Genomic DNA, 26,659 nt, shown 5'->3' on the forward strand with positions numbered 1-26,659 from the left:
TTTGGCCCCAACGTTTAAACAGTGTTTTACGTGGAACTAGAAACACATCTTGTTTTATCAAGTGTGTAGGATAAATTACATATATTCTTATTTTATATAAATACCTTGGTGCGCGGAGGTCAATAAAGCATACTAACCAGCTGTAAATACAGGTTTCCTACGTCATAAATATCTCATTACCCCAAACTCATGCTACCATTGTAAATTTGGATACATAACCAAATGAAATGGCATTCTCCTCTCTCTCCCTCTTTCTTTTATATGTATGTGTGTATATGTACACACATGTATATACACATATATAATACATGGCTTAAAGTAGATAATAAAATGCATAAAATCTAGAATAATATTTTTGCCAACTTCTTACTCATTAACATTGGTGACCTCTTGTGTTTGGGAATTGCATTCCATATTTCTATTACTGTATTTAATTTCTTGTCGATAAGCATGCATTATAGTTGTAGTAAAAAATATCACAAAGTTATTTCTTAACACTAAAACCTTCCAATGGTAGAAACTTCTCCAAAATACCTTATCTAAATTCATAAAGTAGACTAAGTAACAATGAAATGTCCTTTTTTAAAAACACTTCTGCTACAGAGATCTGATGAACTGGCATGTTGCCAGCTCCCCGACTTATTGTTAGAAACAGAACCGTGGAAACACTTGATTTTGTACTCACTTTTTGACTAGCTGTTATCATTGCTCAAATTGCTTCAATAGTTCAACCACACACACTTAATCACTGCATAGAAAACTTAATTCTAGGGAGTGATAAGCAATTGGGGTAACCTAGGGGGTGGGGAGGGAGAAGACTTGCCCCCAAATAACCACAGATTATTGGATGTCAAATAAAACTTCAACCTATTTCTGTAGGAAATAGAACTAAATTCTGGATGTTACCATACCCCAGACTCTCTTAAAAGTGTAGGGTGTGTGTTAGTGTACACATTTATATCATAGATTATTTCTAGGAATTTTGTAACCTTAAAGCCACCTCTAAGATCACAGCCACAGGCCGATACAGTGCAAGCATTTAACCCATTCAGAAAAGAACACCTTTGATTTAATACTGTGAGAGAATTGGCTTGCAAAGCATTTTTTTCAATTTCTCCACTAACCACTGACCACTGACCATTTGTATGGTGAGGTTTGGTATGTTTTTGTTAATATTCTAGGACCTTCTGAAGAAATACATTATGCCCATCCTTTCTATCACTATCACTTTTTTCTTTACATCAACATCTGCCTGAGTCACTGTTCTGTACGTGAAACTGAATGCAGATTTTGATTTGGGAGAGGATACAGTGTGGAGAAATCCTTCATTCTATGTAAGCACAGGAAACATTTGCTTCCTGAGAGGTGAATGGGAAATACGTTTGTTGGTTAATATATATGGATGGTGTGTAAAACAAGGATACATCTGTTATCTTCTGTCACCGAGATGAAACTGCGATTTACCTTCTAGAGTTCAGAATTTATTCCTTCCCTGTGACTTTGCGTGGAGGTACTTTTTAAGACAGAAAATAATAGCTAATACCTACCAACTACTGGATTATAAATTCAACCTGGGATCTGATCATCAGATTTCACTTTTCTCTCTTTTATTTCTCATCAAAGACGATAAGGATGCTTCACTTGGAATTCAGCTGTGACAATATAGTTGATTAAGCTAAAGTCTAATTGGCTTTGCAGTGTTAGCAGAAACCAAAATTTAATGGCTGATTTTCCCCCATAGTAAAATAAACCTTCACGAACCCGTCTTAGAGAACAGAATTCTGTTGATTAAGAAAGTCTTTTTATGGACAGCAAGGAATCGACTATTAGAATCGTAACTTCAAAGTTTTATTTTTCTCTTAGAGCTTTTGGAATGTAAGAATTCTCTAACCTGTTTTTTAAACCACAAATATTTGAGGTCATAGAATAAATATTTTTAAAGGATTTAAAATTTATCAATGATTTGAAGGAAAAACTTAGATTTAGTTCCTTTTCTTCATTTTATTATATTTATTTTTTAATTTTTATTGAACTTATCAGGGTGATGTTGGTTAATAAAATGATACAGGTTTCAAGTGCACAATTCTATAATATAGCACCTGTGCACTGTATTCTGTGTTCACCACCCCTGTCAATTCTCCTTCCAACACCAGTTAGCCCCCTTTTGCTATCTTCTACCTGTCCCCTCCCACCTTCCCCCTGGTAATCACCATGCTGTTTTCTGTGTCTCTAAAATTTGTGGGTTTTGCTTGGCTGGTGTAGCTCAGTGGATTGAGCAGAGGCCTGCAAACCAAAGGGTCACTGGTTTGATTCCCAGTCAGGGCACATGCCTGGGTTGCAGGCCAGGTGTCCAGTAGGGGGCACAAGAGAGGCAACCACACACTGAAGTTTCTCTCCCTCTCTTCCCTTCCCTCTAAAAAATAAATAAATAAAATCTTTTGAAAACTTCGTGGATTTTCTTTTGCGTAATCCTTTCACGTATTTCTCCCTGCCCCCCAATACCCCTGACGCTGTCATTCTCTTTTCTGTATCACTTCCAAGTAACGTACAAGATGAGAGTGTCCATGACAGTCATGCTGTAGAATTAGATAAGAGCAAAAATCATACTGGCAAGTAATGCACACACACAGAAAATCAGCGTGCGTGCGATGCCTCTGGCGGTTCTGGACCTCAACAGCAGCTGCCTTGGGATGGTGTGTGGTGGTGCCCTCTTGTTGTGGGGGAACCAGAGTGTTCTCTGGTGACTAGAGCAGAGAAGGATCAGCGCACTCGGACATGGAATGAGAAAACATTTCCCTGACCGGCCTCAAACTTGCTATCGCTTTTCTCCTGTGTCTCCCCACGGAGTTCTTGAGTCAGACCTGGCCCCAGACGGAGAGGTGGTCTTGTAATTCTAAAGTATGTGGAGCTTTGGTTTCAGTGGGTTCTCTGATTTCAGATTAAAAGCCAAATAAATGGATTAAAAATACTTCTAATGAGGAAGGTCTAATGGTGAGAACTAAATTTTTTTTGTTCTTTGATTTTGGACTTTTTTTGCACTCACACTGGGTTCTTGGGTTGGAACCACCCTAACCAATAGGGCAGGATACATTAGACAATCTCATGTCCATTTCTGTGTGAAGGAAGTGACAGTTCTAAAACAAGTCCCCACCCTCACCTTTTTTTGAGGATGGTGACAAAGTTCCTTATACTTCTAAAAAGTGTATATGCTACTGTCTCCAGTGAAATTCCCTGAAATCAAATTAGCACCTTTATTGTCACAGGATAGCTTAGATGTTCCTCCTCTTAACTCACTTATGGCTAAAGAACTGGTGTGGTCAGAGAGAGGAGTTACCCAGTTCTCCACTCGAAAGGCAAGGAACTGACATGAAATTTCAGGCAGACAGGAGGCCAAGAGCAAATGTTAAGAAATTTCTTCAAGTTCAATTAGCTATAAAGTTGAGTACCACCATAAAGGGTACTCAGAATGTTGTAGGATATAAAAACCGTTAGAATGTCAGCAGACTATCAAACCCTGAATTTCAAGGGCTCTCATTCTTCTGTCAAAGAAAGGCTAATGTGTGAGTAAAATTTATATTTAAAAATCATAATAATTAGCCTCATTGAAAAAGGAAGACAGTAAAGTCTCATGCCACAAGGAATAAAATTTTTACTTATTTCAGATAAACTCTAGATTCCCAAGTTAAAATGTGAAGTATATAAATCATGGAGGACATTTATGTTATTAACCAAAATTGCAGCTGAAGTAAGATTTTATATCAAGAGTGGTTTCTGTGATCATTCTTTATGACATCTTCCCATCGTCAGTTCAGGACACATGATCAACCAAAAGAAAAAAAAGAACAAGAACCCAGGACTCCAGATTTCTCAGGAAAAAAAAAAACAACAAAACACTTCTTTCTTATTTTTTTCTGTGCAGAGGCTGGTTGGGCATAGATGTACTTCACACTGGATGATAACATACCAGAACTGAACTGTCATGTTATTTTGTTCTTATTTTAGGGGCTGATGTTATCAACTTTGATGGCCACGTTGTGTTGCCGTATAGATTCAGAAACAAGAAGATGAAAACGCTGAAAGATGTCATTGCCTTGAAATTTAAAACCACCGAGAGCGAAGGGGTGATCCTGCACGGGGAAGGCCAGCAAGGGGACTACATCACGCTGGAGCTGAGGAAAGCCAAGCTGCTCTTCAGTTTGAACCTAGGTGTGTTCCGACTTTGGGGGTCACACTTTCCCCTTATTAACATTGCCATGAATGAAATGCCAATGCTGTTTAAGCCTGAAAATGTAAGTTGTGAAAACAGGTCACATGGTTATCTGTTCACATTGAACCCCTAGTGGTTGGTCTGTATTGACACTTTGATGTACTCATGCATTCAAAAAGTATTGACGGAGGGTGCATTGTGCAGGGTATATACTGGCATCGGGGTTGCCATGGTGAAGAAGCAGGAGGATGCTGAGCTCACAAAGTTCATCACCTGGTGCGGGAGTCAGACAGTGGGTTAACTGTTATCATTTTCAAACAATGAAATCAAAAGAAATGACCAGTACAGTTGCTGACCTTTGAACAACACCAAACCCTCCCTTCTGAGGCTGAAATTCCATGCCACTTTTTTTTTTAAGATTTTATTCATTTATCTTTAGAGGGGAAGGGAAGGAGAGAGGGAGAGAAATATCAATGTACGGTTGCCTCTCGTGTGTCCCCCTCTGGGAACTGGCCTGCAACCCAGGCATGTGCCCTGACTGGGAATCAAACCTTGATCCCATAGTTCTCAAGCCCATGCTCCATCCATTGAGCTACACCAGCCAGGGCTCACGCCACTTTTGATTCTCCAGTACACTCTTTGCATCCATGGCTTCAACTAACCATGGATCGAAAAGAGTATTTCCCATTTGGGGTTGGGAATCCGGGACTGGGAATGTGAAAAGTCCATACATGCAAAGAGCTGACTGCAGTTATTAAGTAGAACCTGTGTGTAAGTGAACCCATGCTGTTCACCCTTGGGTTGTTTGAGAGTCAGCCATAACATGAGCTCAGTTCAATGGGCCAACACAACACTGCAGAGGCAACAGGGGTCAACATGAGAACATGGACTGAGAAAAGTCCGCCACAAGAAGATGTCCAAGCTGAGGTTGACGACAAAAACTAGCCAGGAGCCTGTCGGGGAGAAGAGCATTTTGCAGAACAGCAGGGAAGCAGGAGTAAGTGGGAGCAAAGACGAAATCCAAAAGTTAGGGGTGGTTCAAACCCTGTCAGATCCTGTCAAGCACAGTACAGGGCTTAGATACTACTTTTTAAAGAATGGGAGCTCGCTGAGACTTCTACAAGAAAAAATGCTTCCACCAACATGAGACTCGAAGATGAATTCCTCAAGGTACAAGGTGAGCTGGCACTGGCCTGCAGAAGGTGGAGATGCAGAGGCGTGTGACCACCATGGAGATGACTTGAGTGGCACTTGGGCATGACTTGTAATGAATTGGGTATTTAGCAAAAGAGGAAGAGTATACATACAAGGTAATTCCTAGGGTATGGCTTAGGCTCCATTGGGCATTCGTGCCGTCTTCAGAAATACAGGAAGCCCTTTTTTATCTGTCGAGGGTCTTCTAATAGAAGATTGTTTGTTTCTTCCAGTAGCGCTCCACTTGGTCAGGGTGCGTTCTGGTTGCTGATGAGTCATCAGAGTCGAGATGCGTGGCATGCATGAGACCGGAAGGGGAGGGTGCTAAGTGGACTCTGAGAAGTGGGTGGTGAATAGGAGGAAATAAGGAACAGAGGCGGTCGCTGTGTTGAATTCACCTCAAATGTCGCCTAAGAAGACAGGAGAGGGGGGTGGCCATTTGACAACATAAAGGCATAATTTACTCTTGGCATAATATGTATGTAACATGAAAGAACTAAAAAGGAAGGAAATGCACCTCACTCTTCACTGATGGAAATAAGTGGTAATGTTTTACATGTTAATTCTTTCTAGTTTTCTCTAATCTTAATATTGAGCATGCATGCATGGGTTACCTGCGAGGAGATTAGCTCTCAATAATTTTTGAAGGGTGATCCCATAGAAGTTAAGACATGATATGCAAATGAGGTATCATGGAACTGTACACTTGAAACCTGCATAATTTTATTAACCGAATAAATTTAGTGGGAAAGAAGTTGAAGTTAGAAAGGAGGAATGAGGGAGAGAAACTCAGAAAACAAAAATGTAAGTCGTTGTTCAGAATACACACACACAGCAATTGGATTGTATCTTCAAAGGTTTATTTCTTCAATCCTTTCTCCTTTTTCTAAGAAAGCTAACACGTATGGAGCCATCGTGCTTTCAGAAAAGTGGGACATTCCATTACTCTTCTGAGACAAGTCACTGATCATGTGACCTCGCAAAAAAAAATAAAAACAACAGTACCATTTCACCATTTCTCTGGAAAGCATTTTACGTATAGACCTTTACCGACTGACTGGAATGTATGACAGCCATAGACACTCAGTCCCTCATCCACTGTTGCTCCTTAATGCTGTTACCCAGACATCACACACACCTGGTGGCTGCTTCATCTTCTGATCTAAATACTTGAATAGAACCGAGAGTAGCCTTTCACCTAGATTTCTTCCTTCTTTTCTTCTCCCCCCGCCTGCCACATTCACACACGGTCATCACATTCTAGTTCACCTCCAGGAGGAAGAAAATTGGACCTAGGAAATCCCTTAAAAAACATCCAGTGTGGGCATCAGGAGCATCTTAAATGTGAGAAAAAGGAAATAGTTTCATTTGTCAGTCCTGAGTTTCTGTTATTTCTATGCTGCTATTTATTCTGAAACAATATCCTGTTTTCATAGCATTTAGTTTTGCCTGACCATACAAATCAGTCTTTCATTAGACAAAATAGAAAATGGTATAAAATATATGAACAGCTTCCAGAGATGATCTTATTAAACATTTTGGATTCTCACAGCCTTCCAGTCTTATTTATAGCCTTATTACAATGGAGATGTTATTTCAAAACTAGATTAATGCCATAGATGTTTTTCCAGAAAAGCTTTATTCTCAGATTCTTCCAAAGTCATCACTTATTAGTGATTGACTACTCCCTATACAGCTACTTTTAATCTCAACCAAAATCATAGTATTTCACTTGAAATCTATCCATTACCATTTAGCAACTGGCACAGCTCGTTTTCACACCGTGACCACTTTTGATCAAGCGCAGAAGAAAACGTCCATGTGTAATGCACATGCCACAGAAAGCAGAGTGAACTCACCCTGCTCAACTAGGCTGTGTGTACCAATGGCGGGTGTTGCTTCTCTTTGTTACTTAAAAAAAAATTATTGGGACGACATGGGTTAATAACACGACAGAGGTTTCAGCTACACAATTCTGCGATGCATCATCAGTGTATTGTATGTTCATCACCCCTAGTCAAGTCTCCTCCCCCCACTGCTTACCCCCCTGTTCCTCTTCTGCCTCCCCCACCCCCCTTCCCTCCTCATAATCAGCATGCTGTTGTTCATGTCTTAATTTCTTCTCCCTTCTCCCCAAGCCCCTAGAGCCTTCCCCTCTGACAGCTGTCAGTCTGTTCTCAGTGTCCATGAGTCTGTCTCTACTTTGTTTTATTCACTAGCTCCCACCCGTAAGTGAGATCGTATGGTACTCATCTTTTTCTGACTGCCTCGCTGCAGCTAGCATACTGCCCTCCATATTTTTGCAGGCTTCTATTATAGGTATAACTAGTGTAAATTTTCCATGTCATTAAATGTTACATTGTGCTTAAGATTATGGCATTTGGAGAGAGAAAACTGGAAAGGTGGCATGCTATATTTTCAAAGAACAACATCCACCTCAGTAATGAAAGATAGTTAACAGGTACCATTTCACGAATGTTCACTATATGCCAGAAAGTGTGCTGAGTTCTTTGCACGTACTCAGTAATGGGATCCCCGTGGCAGCCTTAGAAAGCAAACACCATTTTCCCTTTTTTGCATCTGAAGAAACAGTGGCCCAGAGAAGCTGTCAGCTTGCTCAGAATTACAGAGCATCAGAACCCAGGCCCTCTGGTGCCAGAGCTCACAGGACACTGACTTTAAAAGGAGCCTAGGCCCTGGCAGGTAGCTCAGTTGTTTGGAGCATCCTTCCAATACTCCAAGGTGGTGGGTTCGATCCCTAGTCACGACACATACAGGGAGCACCCAATGAATACATGAATAAGTGGAACAAATCTATGTTTCTCTCTCTCAAATCAATCAATCAATAACATTTTAAAACCTAATACTTTTTAAAAGCTCGTTATTTTTTAAGGGTACAGACCTTTACATCTTGACTAGCTTTTACGTGCGTTGAGCGTAGAACTGTTTTGAAGAATAGTCCCGCGCTGGTTTTCCTCCGGAGACTTCAGCAGACAGCGCATCAGCCCCTGGTGTCTGATCAAAGGTCTCAGAGCCGAGGCCTCATCGCCTTGTTTCTCTTCCACCCTGTGACCCAGGAAGCAACCAGCTCGGCCCCATCTACGGCCACACGTCCGTGACGACGGGAAGCCTGCTGGACGACCACCACTGGCACTCGGTGGTCATCGAGCGCCAGGGCCGGAGCATCGACCTCACCCTGGACAGGAGCGTGCAGCACTTCCGCACCAACGGGGAGTTCGACTACCTGGACCTGGACTACGAGGTGGGCCGGGGGGCGGGGCGGGGGGCGGGGCGGGGGCGGGTCTGGGGGCTGCTGCCAGGCGGCTGAGAATGAGGTGCCTCCCTGCCAGCTTTCCATCTGACTCTCCAAAGAAAAATGAACGGACGACTTCAGAACCCAGTTTACGAATATAGGTCATTTTATTCACTTCTCAAATTGTGGTAATAAATACTTGAAATGTTTTTAAAATGTTAGCACCAAAGTAAGAATGTGAAGAGAAAGGGCCATCTATCACATTTTCAGGATCTTTTAACAAGTCCTCAATAAATTTAAGTTATAATATTTTCCTTGGTCATTAATTAGAATATAAATTACATGCTTTACTTGATAATATACAGTATTATATACAAAGTATTGCCTAATATTTATTACAAAGTATTAAATGAGGAATTGTGAGTTCTGATTTATATTAGGTCATTCATAAATTTGACTAGTAGTTCTTTTGACAAGTTCTATTTTCTCAGATATAATTGTCACTAAAGAAATTAAGATTTAGGCTAATTTAAAGAAATCATACATAAAAAAGGAAGAGGATATTTTCCTTTCCAAATGATCAAAGATTTTTAAAAAATCAATGATCTTGGTCTAGTAAAAAATGATACATTCTCATAATATACTGATAGGCATGTCGGGCTTTTAAATGAATTATTTTGAGAGCAATTCAGCATTAACTACATCCAAAACTGTTAATCACATATAGGAATGAGTTCCGTAAAAACACATTTATCACAGCGTAATGCATACTAAGATAAAGGGATAATGCTGAAAGAACAACCAGAGCATATCAAGAAAATAAACAGGATGAAATATTAATCAGCCAGAGGTTTCCAAACTTTCTTAATTCACGGGACCCTTGGTGTCTTACTAATTTTCCACCGCTGCCCTCAACCCCTCCAATGTAGTTCGAACCAAACAACTTAAAGGTGTTCATGCCCTAAGAACTCGGTAGCCATTTGGGGAAAAAAATGCACATTCAATGAAAGAACACACCATAGTTTTACTTTGCTCTCACAATGACAATTATGCCCTGAAGGGATGTGTGTGCCAATGCTGGGCTTTGGAATCCGAGTTGACGCCGCCACCCTCATCTCCTGTTCTGCTGTTAACTTTCACGGGGCCACTGTTTTTATCTGAGCAATGACCCACATCCCAGCTTCACCAGGGCGGGGCCCCCGCAAAAGCTAAGAAGCAGGACGTTGGAAGAGTGGATCACTGCCAGCCACTGTCCATCACAGTTTGGCCAAAAGATACCAATCATTGCTGTTCCTTTTTAAAATGGGAAACACACTGAAGGGCCCCGAGAAGTGCGCTATGTCCCCACAGGGTGCCTTGGCCCCAGTTTTAAAATTTCAGATATACACGTATGCATATATATGGGTTTTATCTATGTATTTATATACGTTTTTTAAAGTGTGGAATATATGTGCCCTAAAATAAGAAGTGGAAAAGTCAGGACTTACAATGGTGTTTTCTATTTTCTTATATGTTTAAGTAGTTTCTAAATTTCCTACACTATCGGCATACTACATATATTTCTAAATAAGAATAGGAAATAGAAAATGCCGTATAGACCCTGATTAAAGACTTTACTAATATTAAAATAAGTTAAACATATTCAGGAAATAATTGCTTCTCCAAAAAAAAAAAAAACAGCCTCTTTAAAGCAAAATGTATTGTCGAAAGGAAAATACCTGATAATTTTATCTTCTCTAAATTTGTACAATCCCTGGCTGATGTGACTTACTCTCCCACTTTTTGAGAGAAGGTAAAGATGAGTAATTCATTCCCCTTTAATACACTTTGATGTACTATAGAAGAGATGAGGAATCGTAGAACATTAGCAGTAAGAAACACAATTCCAGTTTTTAAAAAGGCAGAATTAAAACTTTGGGGTCCCAGCAACATTGGTGGTCACAGCCCCATGCGAGTCAGTGGGAAATCTACGGGTGTTCACACACACAATGCTTACCAGACAGGGTCGGCGGTTTCGTGGACACTTTGCAGCTGGTCAGCATACAGGACCACGTCTGAGATCCTCATCTGTGGACCGAAGTGCCTGGGACGTCTTTGTTAGAGATGCTAGGAAGACATTGACATTCACTAAGAATCAGCACAGACTCACCTTACTTCTCTTTGTAAAGCTGCTGACTACTGTCCTGTTAGATACTGCAGTTACTGTCAGGAGCTACAAGCAAGTGGTTGGCCTGCCTTTGTGTTTTCTACACGTTCATCTCCATACAGAGGGGTTCTTCTTGCTTATTTGTTTGAAGAAGGTGATGGTTCTACAGTAGAGTCGGTCTCAGTGTGTTTGCACATGTCTCCTTCATCCATCCACATAGTAACTAGACTCAAACCTCAAAAGGGGCTTCTTACGAATGACAGAAACACTCCTGTCACTTAGGAAATGTCAAGGTTTTAGGGAGCTCTATGCCATGGACTGGGGCCAAAGAGCACATATGCAGTATTGCCATCATGTAGACATAATAACTATAAATAACTTCGGGAACGTGCATGATAGGAAAATGTAGAGATGCGTTCTGAGCTTTATGTTTTGTTTAATGTTATTTCTTTCACTTAAACCTTACATCATTTAATTTGTAATGCTTCAACAGTCGTGCTCATGGGCCAGTAGGAGCGGGGATCAACACACCACCACTAGGGTGACTTAAATCTCTCCCCTCACCATTCCCAGAGATGCGCATCACAGGAGAAACAATAGAAATCATGGAGATGTAACTCCACCTGGGAATTTCTTTTTTTGCTGGTGACTGTGTTTAAGAGTTCACCTCCCTCACCTCTCTGTGGCCCCTTTACGCCACAGAGAAAGCCAGGCACCATTTGCAGTCAAGCTGCCAGGTTCATGGTCACCTGAGAAGGGTGCAGGACACACAGGTGTACCTACCAGTCTTCCTCCTCTCAGCCAATGGCATCAGAAGGCAGGACAGCAGACTGGTGTGTGGCCTGGCTTCTTGCTCTCTGTCGGCTAAATCCCAGGATACACCACGTGGGGTGTGAGGCCCTTGCCTTTGTACCCACACTACACCTCTTCTTGGAAAGGAGAGGATAGCTTCCCCTTGTCCACTCAGGGACCTGCCTAGGAGTGTGGGGAGAATCCATTGCCTGGACTCCAACTGGAGTGAAAAAACCTGGGTTTGAGTTGCCTTTTGCCCTTTACCGAGGGTGCCCCAGTGGAAAAGTCTTACTCCTTTCCTATAAAATGAGTGTAATAGAACATTTACTGTCAGGCTATGTGAAGAGGCAACAGAAAGGCACAGAAGCCACCAGTTATATCAGTCACAATTCTGATTTTCCTCTTTCCTGTAAAAGGAGCCCCCAGGCAGGTAGCCCTGGGCTCAGATGGCAGCACCCTGGTCACCAAGGCTCCGCCCACTGTTCTCTTGCTGCCCCTCCATCCCCACTGCACATCCCTGGACTTGGCTCCTCCCGCCCATGTTGCACGCCAGCCGGCGGGAAGGAGAGAGAGCAAAGGAAGGGCGTTTCAGTTCTAGCCCTCGGAGCCACTCACAGCCCTTTTACTTAAACCTCCCGAGACTGAAACTTGCTTCAGAGAAGCTGGTAAACACCATACATCGGCAAGGGAGCAATGTGTGGATCTGGAAAGCAAATTTTTGCCCAAAAGAAGGTGGGGAGGAAGGACACTTAGAGATACCTTGTTGTCTGGCACACATAATGTCTAGATGATATATCTTGCTCTTACAACTCTGATTAGTAGAACTACACGCTACTTTTTCATTATTAGCAGTAAACCCATGGTAGTTAACAAGATGGTGAACGCAGTTAGTTTTCAAAGTCACGGTTATCACCGAATGGCAATATCCGTGATAAGTCAGTCATTTGAGTCATATAACTATCTGATGTTTAAGAACTGCAACAGTTTTTACTATCAGAATAATTACAATATTAGAAAGTACTTTGTGGTCCAGTCACTTTATTTTACTGGTGAGAATACATAACGAGAAAGAAGTGATTAGTTACATTAACACACAATTGGTTGCATTAGGAATTGGGATTTGAACCCAAGTCTCTTAGAGGTGAGCAGTCTGGTAAACTGAGGTGGTGATTCCTCACCCGGGCACCTCCCAGGATGCGGGGCACATGCCACCAGCTGCTGACAGAAGAGTCCCAGAGGAGTGTCTGTGCCATCCTCCCAAAGGGAAAGGACCCCTAGGCAAACTGTGCACGGGGAGAAAGAGCAGAACAAGCACGCTAAACTAGGGTTTAGTTCTGTCATTCAAAATGCGGTGCCGCACGGCATCAGGAACAGGGGATCTCGTTACCATCAACTGGGGCGGGACTGGTCAAGTAAGTTACGGATAGGAAATGCAACACTCCGTTTTCGTACCAGCCATTCTTCCCTGTGGTAGGAGGTATACCTATACCTACAGGTTCCTAATAAGTTCAGTTCAGTGGCACTTGAAAATATTTCTTCAGTCATGCTATTATTTTAGTTATTCTCTATTTTTTCCTCTTGTGGTTTTCTAATTTTTCAATGCAGTCTCAGTGTCCCCCTTTCCTTTCTACATATAAACTTTCTGATAAATGATATATAGCTAACCATCATTTTTTTCTTTTATTAGGTGAGGTGTTTTTTTCCTGTATTATCTCATGAACCATCCTTAATTTCTGATTCTTTCCCCCTAAATCAAATTAGGCATATAAAATGCCAGGATGCTAAATAATGGAACACGATCATCCAATGGCCTTCTAGAAAGATCTCTGCCTGATGTATCAAACATGCAGCCTTGACATTTAAAACTGCCTTACCTATCGCTTTCATTTTCAAAGCTTTCTAAGAAAAATTCCTAATGGTAGCATTGAATGATAATGGCAAACACACATAACGTCTACATTATATATCTTGATGTTACAGCTCTGATTAGTAGAACCACACACTACTTTTTCATTATTAGCAGTAAATGTCATCATTGGCAATGCTGTATAATTTTGTGTTATATAAACATGGTATTACAATACTGTCACTTGACCAAAGATGTATGAAAAAGTACTCTTTTTACGGGCAATAGTAGCTAGAGGGTCACAGGAAGAAATATTAGTCTTATTCCTTAGAGTTTGGAAGGCCTATAATATCTTTAAACCTGCACTTCTCAAGTTCCAGCCACCAACTTTGAAGATGTTCCTCATCAATACAGTAATGGGACTGAATGAACTATTGTCTGTGTTCACCGCAAGTCTAATGAATTTTTTACTTTAATGGTCATTAGACTATAGTTAGTTTATGTCAGGAAAATACAATATTCCTTGCTTTTGGCTACACTTTTATTAACTTATATATTAGTGCTGGTTATCTCCTGAAGACTAGAGGCATTTATTGATAGTGTGTCTTTGAAGGATAAACACAAAAATTATTTTTAATATTACTTAATCAAATATGTTTGCTGTGGGAAATGTTTTGAGACATTCTCAGGAAAATTTATAAATTGCCTTTTGGGTAGCACAAACGCAAGGGACTGTTGCAGTTTTCTTGTTCCAGTTATAATCTAATTGCCAGAATTAATGACACTGTTATTCAGTTCAATAACAACACAAATTTATATGCACCAGATTTTGGAGACTGGAAAACCTTTGTGTACAGGGTCCCGCAGAAGTGAGGCCGGCTTGAGTGTGGTTGGTAGGGTAATAAATAATAGAGTGTAATCATGTATAGTTTGAATTTGAACATCTCACCTAAAATGTCCTAGGGTGTGCTTGAGTGTGATATTCTTATGTTACAGAATTGTGTGCTTATGAGTTTGTAATAAAAAGATTTCGTAATCAAAAAGGGGCGTTGTTTGTGCTGGACTCTGTATATCGGTGGATGTAAATATAACAGGCCTGTCCCGTGTGAATGGTTTTGTCTCACTTACTGTGAATGTTATTTTCCTTTATAGTCGAATACAGCGTGACTGTTGGCATGTTTTTTCCTCACAGATAACCTTTGGAGGCGTCCCTTTTTCTGGGAAGCCGAGCTCCAGCAGTCGAAAGAATTTCAAAGGCTGCATGGAAGGCATCAACTACAACGGCATCAACATCACGGATCTCGCGAGAAGGAAGAAGCTGGAGCCCTCCAACGTGGTGAGATTCCTGACCCCCTGAGCGTTCGTGTCCTGTGGAGTATCGCACAACAGCATCGTAGCATTTTCCCTCACGCTGGTGCAGGGCCCAACAGTGTCAGACTGACTGTAGAACTGCTGGATGTGTTGGTACTGGGTGAACTCTGAGACTCGACCCCAGTGCTTGGGTTGAATTAGCCAGAACTGGACAGTGAGTTTCATTCAGAAGGGGCATAGCATTTTAGCCTCAGTGTTTCTGGGTCCCTTCATTCGGAAGGGCAGACATCCTTCTGTAAGGGGGGTGTGCTGAACTTAAATTGTCACCATCCTGGTTCCAAAGGTCTCGTCACACATAGTGGGATTTACTATTTGAAAAGTGTTAAAACCAGGAGTTTTATTATAGTTGCTTCCATGTTTGCAGAGATAATTCATCCAAATATAGAAGTAAAGGCACTTTTGTCATGATTCTAAACACATCAAATACAATATGGCCGAATAAGGATTGGCCACCACAGGACAGGGGACTCTGTCACCTAGCAGCCTGCTGTGTGTCTTCCGGCTTCAGTGTGAGTAGCTTCTAGGTTTACCTGTGTCAAGGAAGAGACCAAAAAATCAAAGGACACTCTGGCATCCCTGTCTCCCTGTGACACTGCTCAGGATTATTGAAAAATATCAATTTCAACATGTTGTGTGCCCTGGAGAAGTGGCTCAGGTGGCTGGAGCATTGTCCCATACACCAAAAGGTGACAGGTTTGATCCCCGCTCTGGGCACATACCTAGGTAGCAGGTTCGAGCCCAGATCAGGGCAGGTATGAGAGGCAAACAATGGGTGTTTCTCGCTCTCTCTCCCTTCCTTTTTTTTCTCAAATCAATAAATATTTCCTTGGTGAGGATTTAAAGTAAAAATCCAGTATGTGTGTTCTCTGGGCAGCAGCCACATCACCCCAGAATGTTGTCTGGGTGAGTCCGGCATTCCAGAGACCCACACACCTGACGGTTCCTGGCAGCAGGTGCTGTGTGTGAAGGAGCTCGGATGATCTCCCCACCCCACATTCGAGCCTGGGGTCTCACCCCCTGGTGACTAAACAGTTTCCATAAACACTAATTCATTAGGATGTAAGCATAGTTCATGAAAATTTAAATGGGATTTTGTATTGAATAGCAAAATAACCTGAAATAATCACAGTTAGGCTCATGCCAAATAGTTAATATTCATAGACAGGTATGGATATAAAACCCAAGGTTATTTGCCCCATGATATCAGCTTATTCAACAGCAACCAAATGACCATAGTCCCCACTGAGACCAGAGGAGTATATCAACAAACATTTGAATAGGACACCCAATGGAAGGCAGGGACGTCTCCTCCCTGGAAGATGCGCTGTTAGGAGGGGCAGGTGAGCAGCCTCTCTTGGCTGTCTTCAGAAAGCCCAGTGGCCCACCCTCCAGCTCTCAGAGATGCACGGCCCGTCCGCTGGCCAGCCCATCACAGCAGGCTGCCGGTCTCTCAATTTCACGATGCAGTGGGCTTGTGTTGTCCCCCTCCACTTGATGGGCACATTCCACAGCCTCTTGGGGACACAGTCCCAAGTGGATTCATGCCACGGGATGCCCCTGCTGACTGCTGTGTGTGGGAGCTTGGCACAGGCAAAGGGCCGCTTTGGAACCTGTAGAACCGCAGCTCTATCTGCCCTCTGACCTGGCTGCTTATTTCATCCTGCGCTTTGCTCAAAAAGGCCCTTGTGTTTCACAGGGAAACCTGAGCTTCTCCTGCGTGGAGCCCTCCACGGTGCCCGTCTTTTTCAACGCCACCAGCTACCTGGAGGTGCCCGGGCGGCTCCACCAGGACCTGTTCGCGGTCAGCTTCCAGTTCCGGACCTGGAACCCCAGCGGCCTCCTGCTTTTCAGTCACTTCGCCGACGACTTGGGCAACGTGGAGATCGACCTCACCGAGAGCAAGGTCGGCGTCCACATCAACGTCACGCAGACCAAGATGAGCCAGATAGATATTTCCTCAGGTCAGTGACGTTGCTTTGACACTTGCGTCAGGGACGGCCGAGGCGATTTCTGCGCATTGCGTTTATTTCCTTCTGCTTGGTTGGTGTTACTCGCTGGTGGTTACAGCTGAATCCAGACTTTCGAGCTTCTTTCTTGGTTGCCCTGAGTGCTGATAAAATGAGGGGAGCTTGGACCTTATTTAGAGGGTGCGGGAGGTGCGAGAAGAAAAGTCGGTTGAGACTGTCTCAAAATAGAACGTCTTCTATTTCGCCTAAATTCAATACAGAAATTGGTATTCCTTTCCGTGAATATTTTATGTTTCAAAAGAATGTTTAGTTACATTAACATAATAGTATCTGGTGCCTTTTGACTTCACAGACATCAGATATCTTTTATTAGTAGTAATAGGATGATAGTAATTTAATTATGACTTCAGAGGTCTACTGAACTGCATGAATCAGAACTCCAAAGTGATTTTGCTAAACGTATGCAAATTGCAAGGGGAGAAAGCAGACAAAGATGAGGACGAGATGTGTGTATCAACTGAGTAGGGTGATTTTTAAACTTGACACCATAGTGGCATGATCAACTGAGGCTTCTGTAGCGTTATCTGAACAGACTCAGCAGCCTCGGAATATTCGTTGAGTGATGTGGCGCAGAGAAAGTGGAACTGCAGCGTGAGATGTTCTGAGAGAAAAATTGGACATGATGCGGGACCGATAAGTCCCGTAGTTGAATGATACACAGTAAAAGTTTCACGCAGTTCCTCCAGATGTCCCTTGCTGTCTCTGTGTTTATTGTATGGAGGACGACTTAGAAGACAGAGAGAAAACTAGTATTTGTGAGTGCATTGTACAGATGGGCAAAACACGAGAGGAAGGTCACGGTCAAGTGCTCAGCTGCCGTGACCTCTGGCCGAGTCCAGGCATTCCCGGCTCATTCCCTGGTGACACCACATGTGTGACCCTGCCCCTCACCCGCCACATTATTTGTGTTCATGTCACTTCCCCTCCGTGGGGGCAGTGGCCATGCCTCGTCTGTCTCCGGCGTGTAGCTCGGCACCGACAACAGGAGATGTGTTATTGGGAGTGTCCGTCTGGTTCAGCACAGTTGGTCCTCCGGACAGGTGTCCACTACCAGAATATCTCGTGCTGATGGATACGGGTCCTCTCTGTAAACAGGCTTTGTGTTTCCACTCGGCACGGCTGTGTGCGCTGTTACTGAAAAAAATTCAAGGAAGATGTAGGAACTGTTCTCCGAGAGGCGTCCCTGAAATGAAGGCTGTCGTGACCTATCTAGCGATTTCCTTTTTCTGTTTTTGCTTTGTTTGGTTTTGCTTTCTCCCCGAATGTTCAGAGTCAAAATGATTGATCAGCCGTATTTTATCACGACTTCCCAGTACAAATTTGCTTGGGGAGATTTAGAGCAAATAGAAAATATCTGGGGAGATCGGAATAACATGTACCACAAAGGCACATATAAATATTTACCACAGTTGGAAAACTCACTGCATTCTGTTATGATTAATGATTCGTTTCCAGTGATTAGACACAATAAAAACAAGCACCGAGGCCTCCCTCCTGCTGTGCCCTTAACAAACCCAACTTCCTGGAACCGTTGCGAGGGGGAGACCAGGTTCGGAAAAGCAGTGATCAGTAAACACTAATTGAATTTGGTCTATTCTAGGATTCCAAGGTGCTCTGCTCTAATTTAAACTGTTTATTCCAAAATAAAGAATGAAGAAACCCCGTATTTACCAACTAATCTACCTTAATAGATTAGCTTCACACAATTTCTCTACTATGATAAAATTAGACTGCAGAAATCTGTGTCAGTTTAGCCAAGAATCCATGCAAATTAAGGGAAATTGGTATTAAATATATTTCCGTAGTCTCATTTATTATAATGAAAATACCTTAATGTCTCAAATATTTCCTGTTTTCTTCTTATACATGTAGTGGAAAGTGAGATCTCATCAGATACCATTCTCAAGTTTGAGAAATTTTAGTAGGTAAGTAGATACACAAACATTGTAAGAAGGTGTATCCTGTGTTTATTCAAAATTAAAAGAAAGAGAAGAATCCAGTGTGACAACTACATTCACTCTACAAACACAGAGTCCACAGAAGATAATTTTCATCTGTATTTTAATTCATTGTACCAAGTTCAATTAAATAGAAAAGCAAGTTAGTGTAAGTAAGCCACAGTGAGAAAATAATAACTAATTTAGAAAAAGAAATTTACTTTAGATGTACTCTAATAATTTGGATGTTTTCTTTTTTCCGTTAAAAAATTGCCATGGTCCACGGAATGATTTCATGATCTAAAAACCAAGTTGTGACCCATAGTTTGGAAAATACTGACCCACAGGTTTGCCTTCTCCATTGGAGGAGGGATTTTTAAAATTTCTAGTTCCCTGGGGGCATTTACTTCATCACTTTATGTTGGAAAACCAAATCTTTCAGGAACAAATTATAATGGTAGAAGAAAAGTATTACATGTGTATTACTATCTGATGGATAGCCAAAAAAAAAAACCCTACCTACCTACCACTGGAAATAAGATTTTTCTAATAAACTGCCTCAATTTGATGCCGCTGACTTACAAATAGAGGTGTGCCATACTAATCTAAAGTTGCAGTCTGCCCATATTAATAAGATCATAAAACGTGATTCAGCATTTATGTAGTGGAGGGAAAATTAATGCTATTAATGACCTTTCTCGCCTATTGAAAAAGAAATCAACTTCTATCCATGCAAACAAAGCCTTTCAGCAAAACCAGTGGGCGTCTGCGGCCTCCTAAATCAACGGTTGGCAGGCTGAAGTGCTCATACCTCCTTGCTTTGTTTGTGCAGACATTGCTTTGATGTCAGGGTGCCTTTTCAGCATCCTCCCTGCATCGGGGACCTGCACGCAGCAAACACCACCTTCGTTCGTATTTCTACGTCCAAAGAGAATCTTTCGTGATCTTGTTTTATTATTGCTCTGTGAGCCTTGGGTTCCGTTTGGGTGTGTGAAGGGAAGGTGCCTTCATTGTCTGGGGCCGCTGTAATAAAATACCAAAGCAGAGAGACATGTATTTCTCATAACCCAGGAGGCTGGGAGACCAAGTTCATGGCAGGAGGATGGGAAACCAAGTTCATGGCAGGAGGATGGGCAAATTCTGGCGGCGGCTGTTTTCCAGGTTGTAAACCAGGGGCTGGTGCCTGTGTCCTTACCTGGTGGAAGGGTTCCAGGGACCTCTGTGATGTCTCTTTTGTACCATTGATGAGAACTCCATCCCCATGACCTGATCACCTTCTGAGGCCCCCCACTGGCCCTTACGATAGCAATGCAGTTGACCGTGGAACAACATGGATTTTTCTTCCCCAATAAATAATGTAAATGCATTTTCTCTTCCTTATGATTTTTTAAAATAACAGTTTCTTTCCTCTCACTTATTTTATTGCAAGAAGACAGCATATAATACATATAACAGACCAAATATGTGTGAGTCAAATGTTTGTGCTATCAGTAAGGCTTCTAGTCAACAGTAGGCTCTTAGCAGTTACATTTTGGGGGGAATAAAAGTTATCCGCACTGCATTTTTTATTTCATTGGGGGGATTGGTGCCCGGAACCCCTATATTGTTCAAGGGCCAAGTGTATGGGAATTTGGGGACACAGACATTCAGACCATAGCACGAAGAGGAGACTTTTTCTTCGCTTTTTGTGACTCGGTTTGGTCTCAGTAAATGCGTTTTCCTGAGGTTGCTCACGGTGCTGTCTCTCCTAAGCAATTAGAGTGTCTCTCGTCTTGATTTGACGAACATTTGAAAATGCAGTTAGTTAGCACATTGATATTTTAGAGAATGACTTAATTCCAATTTAAAAGTTCAATGCTTGCATGCTTCATGAGGTTATTTTTTCATCGCGTAAGGAAAGAAAAGTCTAGCTTGGAACACTACTGCTTATGTTTTACTTGTTTATTGAGAAAAAGAAAACGCAGTGTCGCATGCCTGAAATGGGTTAAAAATTAATTGATTCGAGTATGGATAGCCTTGTTCCACAACACCGAGTCGATCACTAGAAATGAGTATTGTCTCTGAAGTTAAGAAAAATAGTTAAGAGAAAACATTAAGCTTAATCACAGCTAATTCTGCTCTAATAGCTTGCTTTTCAGACAGCTTTTTTTTAAGGATAGGTAGAGAGAGAGAAACGTGGATAGAAGAATTCATATATAAAGGCATTTTGCCTTGAAACTATTGCTAACTATCAAAGAACAACAGATTTTATGTTCTCTCTTAGTGAGGAATCAGTGAATACAAATCCCATTCTTTCCAAATAATCTTCATGTACATTTTTAAAAGTACCCAACGTTAATTTTTATATTTCCTCATTCCTGGATGGACTTGTAGATATAGGAGATGTTCAAGAAAAACTTGGAAATGTATCATTTTAAGGTGTGCAGAAGGCAAAACATGGGTGTAGATGCTTAGAGGGAAGGTGAGGAGTAACAAAGGTTGATTCACAGAACCCTGTGTTCATTTTCATCAGGAATCAAGATTTGTTCCAGAAGAGCATATCTCCTCTTACTATACATAGAGGAGATATATTAGGCATATATAAATATAAATAACCATGGATGTTTCTACAGCACAGTTTGCTTATTTTATTCTCTCAAGTTCACAGATAGACTGGCTGTGAGAGCCACATGGTACCAAGTCAAAAGCATTTGGGTTCATAGTGCATTGCTCCCAGGTAGCTTCACCTAGGTGACTTGTTATTATATTTCAGTTCCTGAAGTGGCTACCTTGTGGCCACGCAAGCTGAGTGGAAATGTACCTTTAATTATACTTCAGCACGTGCCTGCGCATTTTTGCTTCACACCAGTAGAAGCATTGTGTTCCAGCATGAAGGGAAGAGAGGCTGGGGGTGAGCTTTGTGAGATTAGATATTGACTTGCTCTTTCTGAAGAAAAGGGGACATTTTAATTTATAATCACACTCCAGGATACTATATCCACTCTACTTTCTACAAGGCTTCTGGGTCTTTTTAAATAGCCTATGCCTTTCTCAGGGAAGATAAATAAATACGATTCTGTGTGTGTGTATAAATACTGTGTGTATAATAATTTTTAAAAATGGCAAGTAGAAGCTAGAGTCTGGTAAACATAGGTACATAAAGTGGAAATTAAAACTCCCATTGAGAACATCTCATTTTATTTTTAAGATTTTTATTTATTTCTTTTTAGAGAGAGGGGAAGGGAGGGAGAAAGAGAGGAAGAGAAACATGAGTGTGTGGTTGCCTCTTGCTCGCCCCCTACTGGGAACCTGGCCCGAAACCCAGACATGTGCCCAGACTGGGAATTGAACTTGTGACCCTTTGTTTCACAGGCCAGCATTCAATCCACTGAGCAAAGGTACCTCTTGTGTTTTAAAAACTTCAGTTTATTATACAGATAAAGTAGTCAAAAAGAAAAAAAAACATCAAACGTCACTACCACACACTAACTAGGAGACTGACTAACTAGCAAAGAACACAGCTCAGGAACCCGGAACTTAATCTTTGGATGTAGTTGAAGCTACTTCTCAAACGAGAGAAGGGAGGACACAGGAGCAGCTTTGCCCAGGGGCCCACTGTTTCCCGTAAGTTAAAGGGCTGACCTACTGGGTAGGGCGCCAAGTGAAATAAGCCAGGCAGAGAAAGATAGTGTCCATGTGATCTCACTTATATGGGGAACTTGAGGAACAAACACAAACGGAACAGAAACAGACTTGTCGAACAGAGAACAGGCTGACAATTGTCAGGGCAGCAGGCTTTGGGGACGGGCGAGAGAGGTGAAGGGATTAAGAAGTACAAATCGGTAGTTACAGAATAGTCATGGGGATGTAAACTACAGTACAGGGAATACAGTCAGTAACACTGCAAGAACTATGTCTGGGCCATTGGGGTACTAGGAATACCAGAGGGGATCGCTTTGTAAAGTGTGTGATTGTCTAACCACCATGCCCTACACCTGAAGCTAATACAGAATAATATTGAGTATAAACTGTAATTGGAAAAAAATTTAAATGTTTAAAGGGTAGTCATTTCTCTCACTGATAGGTGAGAAACTGGTATATGTAAGCAATGTAGGTTGATATAGTAGAGAGAGAAGTCAACTGTGTTGGCCAGGGTTCTCCAGGGAAACATACCCAACAGCACGTATATGTAGAAAGAAGGAGATTAATTATTAGAAGATATGGGCTCACACATTCGTGGATGGAGGCTGAGAGTCCCAGGGTCTGCATCTGGCAAGCAAACCCCCCAGGAGGGCCTGGAGTGCAATTTCCCTACAGGTCCCAGGGCCCGAGAGCCAGGAGGGTGGGTGGTGCAGGGCCTTCTCTGAAAGCCCCAGGCCTGAGAGCAAGGAGCTGCTATTTCAGGTCACATCCGAAGGCAGGAGAAGATTGGTGTCCAGGCCTCAGCGACAGGCACAGAGAGGGCACCCTCCCTTGCTCTGCCCTTCAGCTCCGTTCTGGCCTTCAGGCTGGATGAGACCCACCCACATCGGGGAGATTGATCTGCTTCATTCAGTGAAATGTGAATGGCATCCAGAAACAGCCCCTCAGACACACCCAAAATAATGTCCAACCAAACATCTGGGCACCCTTTGACCCGGTCAGGTTGACACGTAAAATTGACCATCTCCTTCACTTTAGATATTTTGTTTGTTTTTTTGCAATTGAGTATATAATTTTGTTTGAAATGGTAACATAATAAAAACAGTCTCATCACAAGGCAGTCAGAGAGTGGTTACCTTTGTGATCAGACAGAATACAGACTCATTGATTGGAAGCTCCTCCCAAACCAATCTTACGAGGAGAATCATCCCGGGGTAATGAACTTGACCAGGAATTCTGCTGGAGCAATAGTACAATGGATTATCATCCACCTCTTTTCTTTGATGCTTTTTCAGCAACTCGAGCAATCCCGTGTGTGACAGACTGAGGCAGGTTGGGTCATCGGTTGCTTCATTGTAATTTGTTACAATGCAGATGAGCCTTCCTGGGCGAGGGATCCACAGATTCTGGTAGAGCTACCCAGGAACCTCTGACATTAACTCGAGATCGACTTAAAGCATGACGACTGCAGTGCCCTCTGAGATGGTCGCCACACCCGTGTCTCCGTGTCTGTCCTTTGTTCATAAAAGCTCTCAGTGTGAACATTTTGGGGGAACCACACAATACTGCTCAGAAAGTACTAACCTTTGGCAACATGGTATCAGAAAGTAACTATGTGTGTGGCCCGGTCTTTTATCATTACTCAATGTTACAGTTTGTTTTATTTGTTTTATTCGGAACAAACCAACATGACCCTCGAGACCCCGAGTAGCCCCAGGGTGTGGACTCCTGCAGTGGTTCCCAGACCCCCTTTCTCCTCTGCGGCCTCTGTGTTTGCCCTCTTACTCCCTGAGGTCTCGTTTTCACCAGTGAAGTTCCGCCTGCATCTGGGCTGCAGTGCTTATTAGCATGCGGTTAGAGTGCGACGTTTCCCGAAGGATGCTGCAAACCTGCCAGTCTTTCCTGCAGTACTTCCCGTCTTGCTCCCAGACTTTCAGGGATCCTTTCAGAGATGGGAACCCTACTGCTGACCCTCTGTGCAGATGCTGGGATGGTGCTACCCCTAGACACGTGGCCCCTGTGTGAATTCCGGAGCATGGCTCACTTGGATTCCCAGCCTTCTTCATCCCTCATTCCAGCTCTCTGCTACTTTATGTTGAACTCTGAGCTTGCTGATCAGAGTCTAGGCTGCAGCCTCTTCATGTACTTGGGGGACAAGCACTAACCGTCTCCCAACTTGAAACGCCTCTGGGGTCCATCCTTGCACAGACCTGAGCTCACTCCCAACCTCACTCTGTCTTCTGTGTCAATGGATGCCTATTGCTTCCCGGTGTGCAGATACAGCACAGTGAACGGGACACAGGGGGCAGGGGGAGAACGATTGATACAAGCAGGGAAGCAGCAGAGTGTACACAACTCCCCGGGCTCCCAGCTCTTTGGGCTGGGCATCGATGGTCCGCTGGCCCCATGGCCAGGATTCCAGCAGAGAGGGGCCTGCTGGTTTAATGTCCTACATCATTATGGGGCAGACATCAGAAAACCGCCTGATTAGGAAAGGCAGGCAGGCCCCTGGAGCCTGGCGGCGGATACCAGCCTGCTCCTGGGCTGTGCTGATGCATCTGTGAGCCCAGCTGTCCCCTGAGGAGCTGGAAGGCTGGAGGGATGAGATGTAGGGCCGGCCAGATGTTTCTCAGTCCAGAGAGGGGGAGGACGGCTGCGGTGGTAACGGATGGCTGCTAAATGCTTCCGCCGTGGCTCTTGCCGTACTCCATCCTTCACGTTAATTGTCTTGCGTGAGGCTCCAATGACCTTGTGCGTTAGGCATAAAACCTTCCTTCTCACTCATTTATATCAATGCTAAAACCATTCTTCTAGTGACCCCAGTTCAGAACCTTGAGAAAGTCAAATTTTGTTCTTTATCTGTGCCCAGCGCTTGGACAGATTTAGCAAATACCACCAGTTCTTATTTAAAGTACCACATCCATCCATCCTTTCCTTAGCCTAGTTCCAAAAAAAATCATCCCTTGAAAAGATAATCAAGGCCATCTTCCTTGCACAAAGGAACGTCTCTTTCCAATCATCATCTTGTTACTATGATGTACTAGTTACGCACATAGAAGCCGGAGCCAGCCTGCCCACCAGCTAACATCAATCGAGGTCTTTCTCCAGTCCAGTCCCGGTTTAAATGAAGCTGACGTCCACAAATGCATGAAGTCATTTAATTCAGTAACTCCTCAGGACAAAGACCATTATGATCCGTAGGGTACCAATGAAGAAACAGAGGCATACAGAGAGTATAACTCATCCAGAGTTTCCCAGCTGCGAAAGGACAGCATTTGAAAAGGGATTCCGTCCCGGTGGCCCTCTGCTCTATTAGTCCTTGCATTCATTCTGCACACTGGCTTCCATTCACAAGGACTGGGCGTTGTTGAGTTTCTCACATCTGGAATGTTTGTTGAATGCAGTACCCCACAGCAGTGATATTCCCCTGTTTCATTGGGGTTCACCGAGGAGCCCTAGATTCAAACAATCCCCCAGTTCTACCTTCTTAGCATGCTGTACAGGAGTGTGCACAGACCGAGCCCAGCTGGAGCGGCCGGCCTTCATTTTCCCTGCTTCACACCATGTACCCCGATGGCGCCCCACACTCTGCCAAGAACCTCTTTCTCTGCATGCTGTCCTGGTTCTGCCTGCTGCCTCTGCTCATCCTTCAGGGCCTAGTTCCGGTGTTGTTTAATGTCGGCATAGGGCCATTTCCTTTCTCGAGTCCCCGGGGGGAAGCTACCCTCCTTTCTTGCTCATATCTTGAACAATAATGCTTTTTCTTTGTTGCCTGTTACCCCAGAAAGTCCTGCGTTATCACGCCTCACTCATCTCTTTACTGCTAAGGCTCACCACTTGGCAGAGGGCAGTGATCCATGTTTCCATCGTCGACTTTTCTCGTTGGTCTGCACTTGCACATTTGCAGAGTTTCCTCACTCTTCCAATCTCCACTCTTCATGCCTCTCACGAGCCCACAAATTCCCTCCTGATTAAAATTCCAAAAGGACTGTTTCTGTTGTGTCATATTCCAACCGAAAATTCTTCCATGAAGACCCAGCATGTTAAGAACAAATCCCATGAGGCCTCCTCCGAAAGCCTGAACACTCACCCCAGGGTGACCCCAAATTGTTTTAAAATTTAAAATCACGTGTCTTGTTTTTACTTGTCTGACACTGGGGTGTGTTGTTGAGCTGTTTGCCTCCCCTAGATGGGAACGCTCCATCTAAAGCTCTTTGTGGACAATAATCCTGTCTTTCTTCTGCCTGTCTGTCTATCTGTGAGCC

General features: G+C 42.9%; 1 protein-coding gene across 1 annotated transcript in view; it reads left to right on the forward strand.

The window, feature by feature from the left end:
• CNTNAP2 (contactin associated protein 2) overlaps positions 1–26,659 on the forward strand; it is a 1,645,556-nt gene that overhangs the window by 768,148 nt on the left and 850,749 nt on the right. The window contains exons 5-8 of the mRNA XM_053671916.1: positions 4,003–4,206; positions 8,479–8,663; positions 14,631–14,774; positions 16,506–16,770. Coding sequence (XP_053527891.1) covers positions 4,003–4,206; positions 8,479–8,663; positions 14,631–14,774; positions 16,506–16,770 — 798 coding nt within the window. The remainder of the gene's footprint in view (positions 1–4,002; positions 4,207–8,478; positions 8,664–14,630; positions 14,775–16,505; positions 16,771–26,659) is intronic.

This window comes from Artibeus jamaicensis, unplaced genomic scaffold, assembly GCF_021234435.1.
Source record: "Artibeus jamaicensis isolate MK-2021 breed Jamaican fruit bat unplaced genomic scaffold, CSHL_Jam_final contig_718, whole genome shotgun sequence".
Classification (NCBI taxonomy): Eukaryota; Metazoa; Chordata; class Mammalia; order Chiroptera; family Phyllostomidae; genus Artibeus; species Artibeus jamaicensis.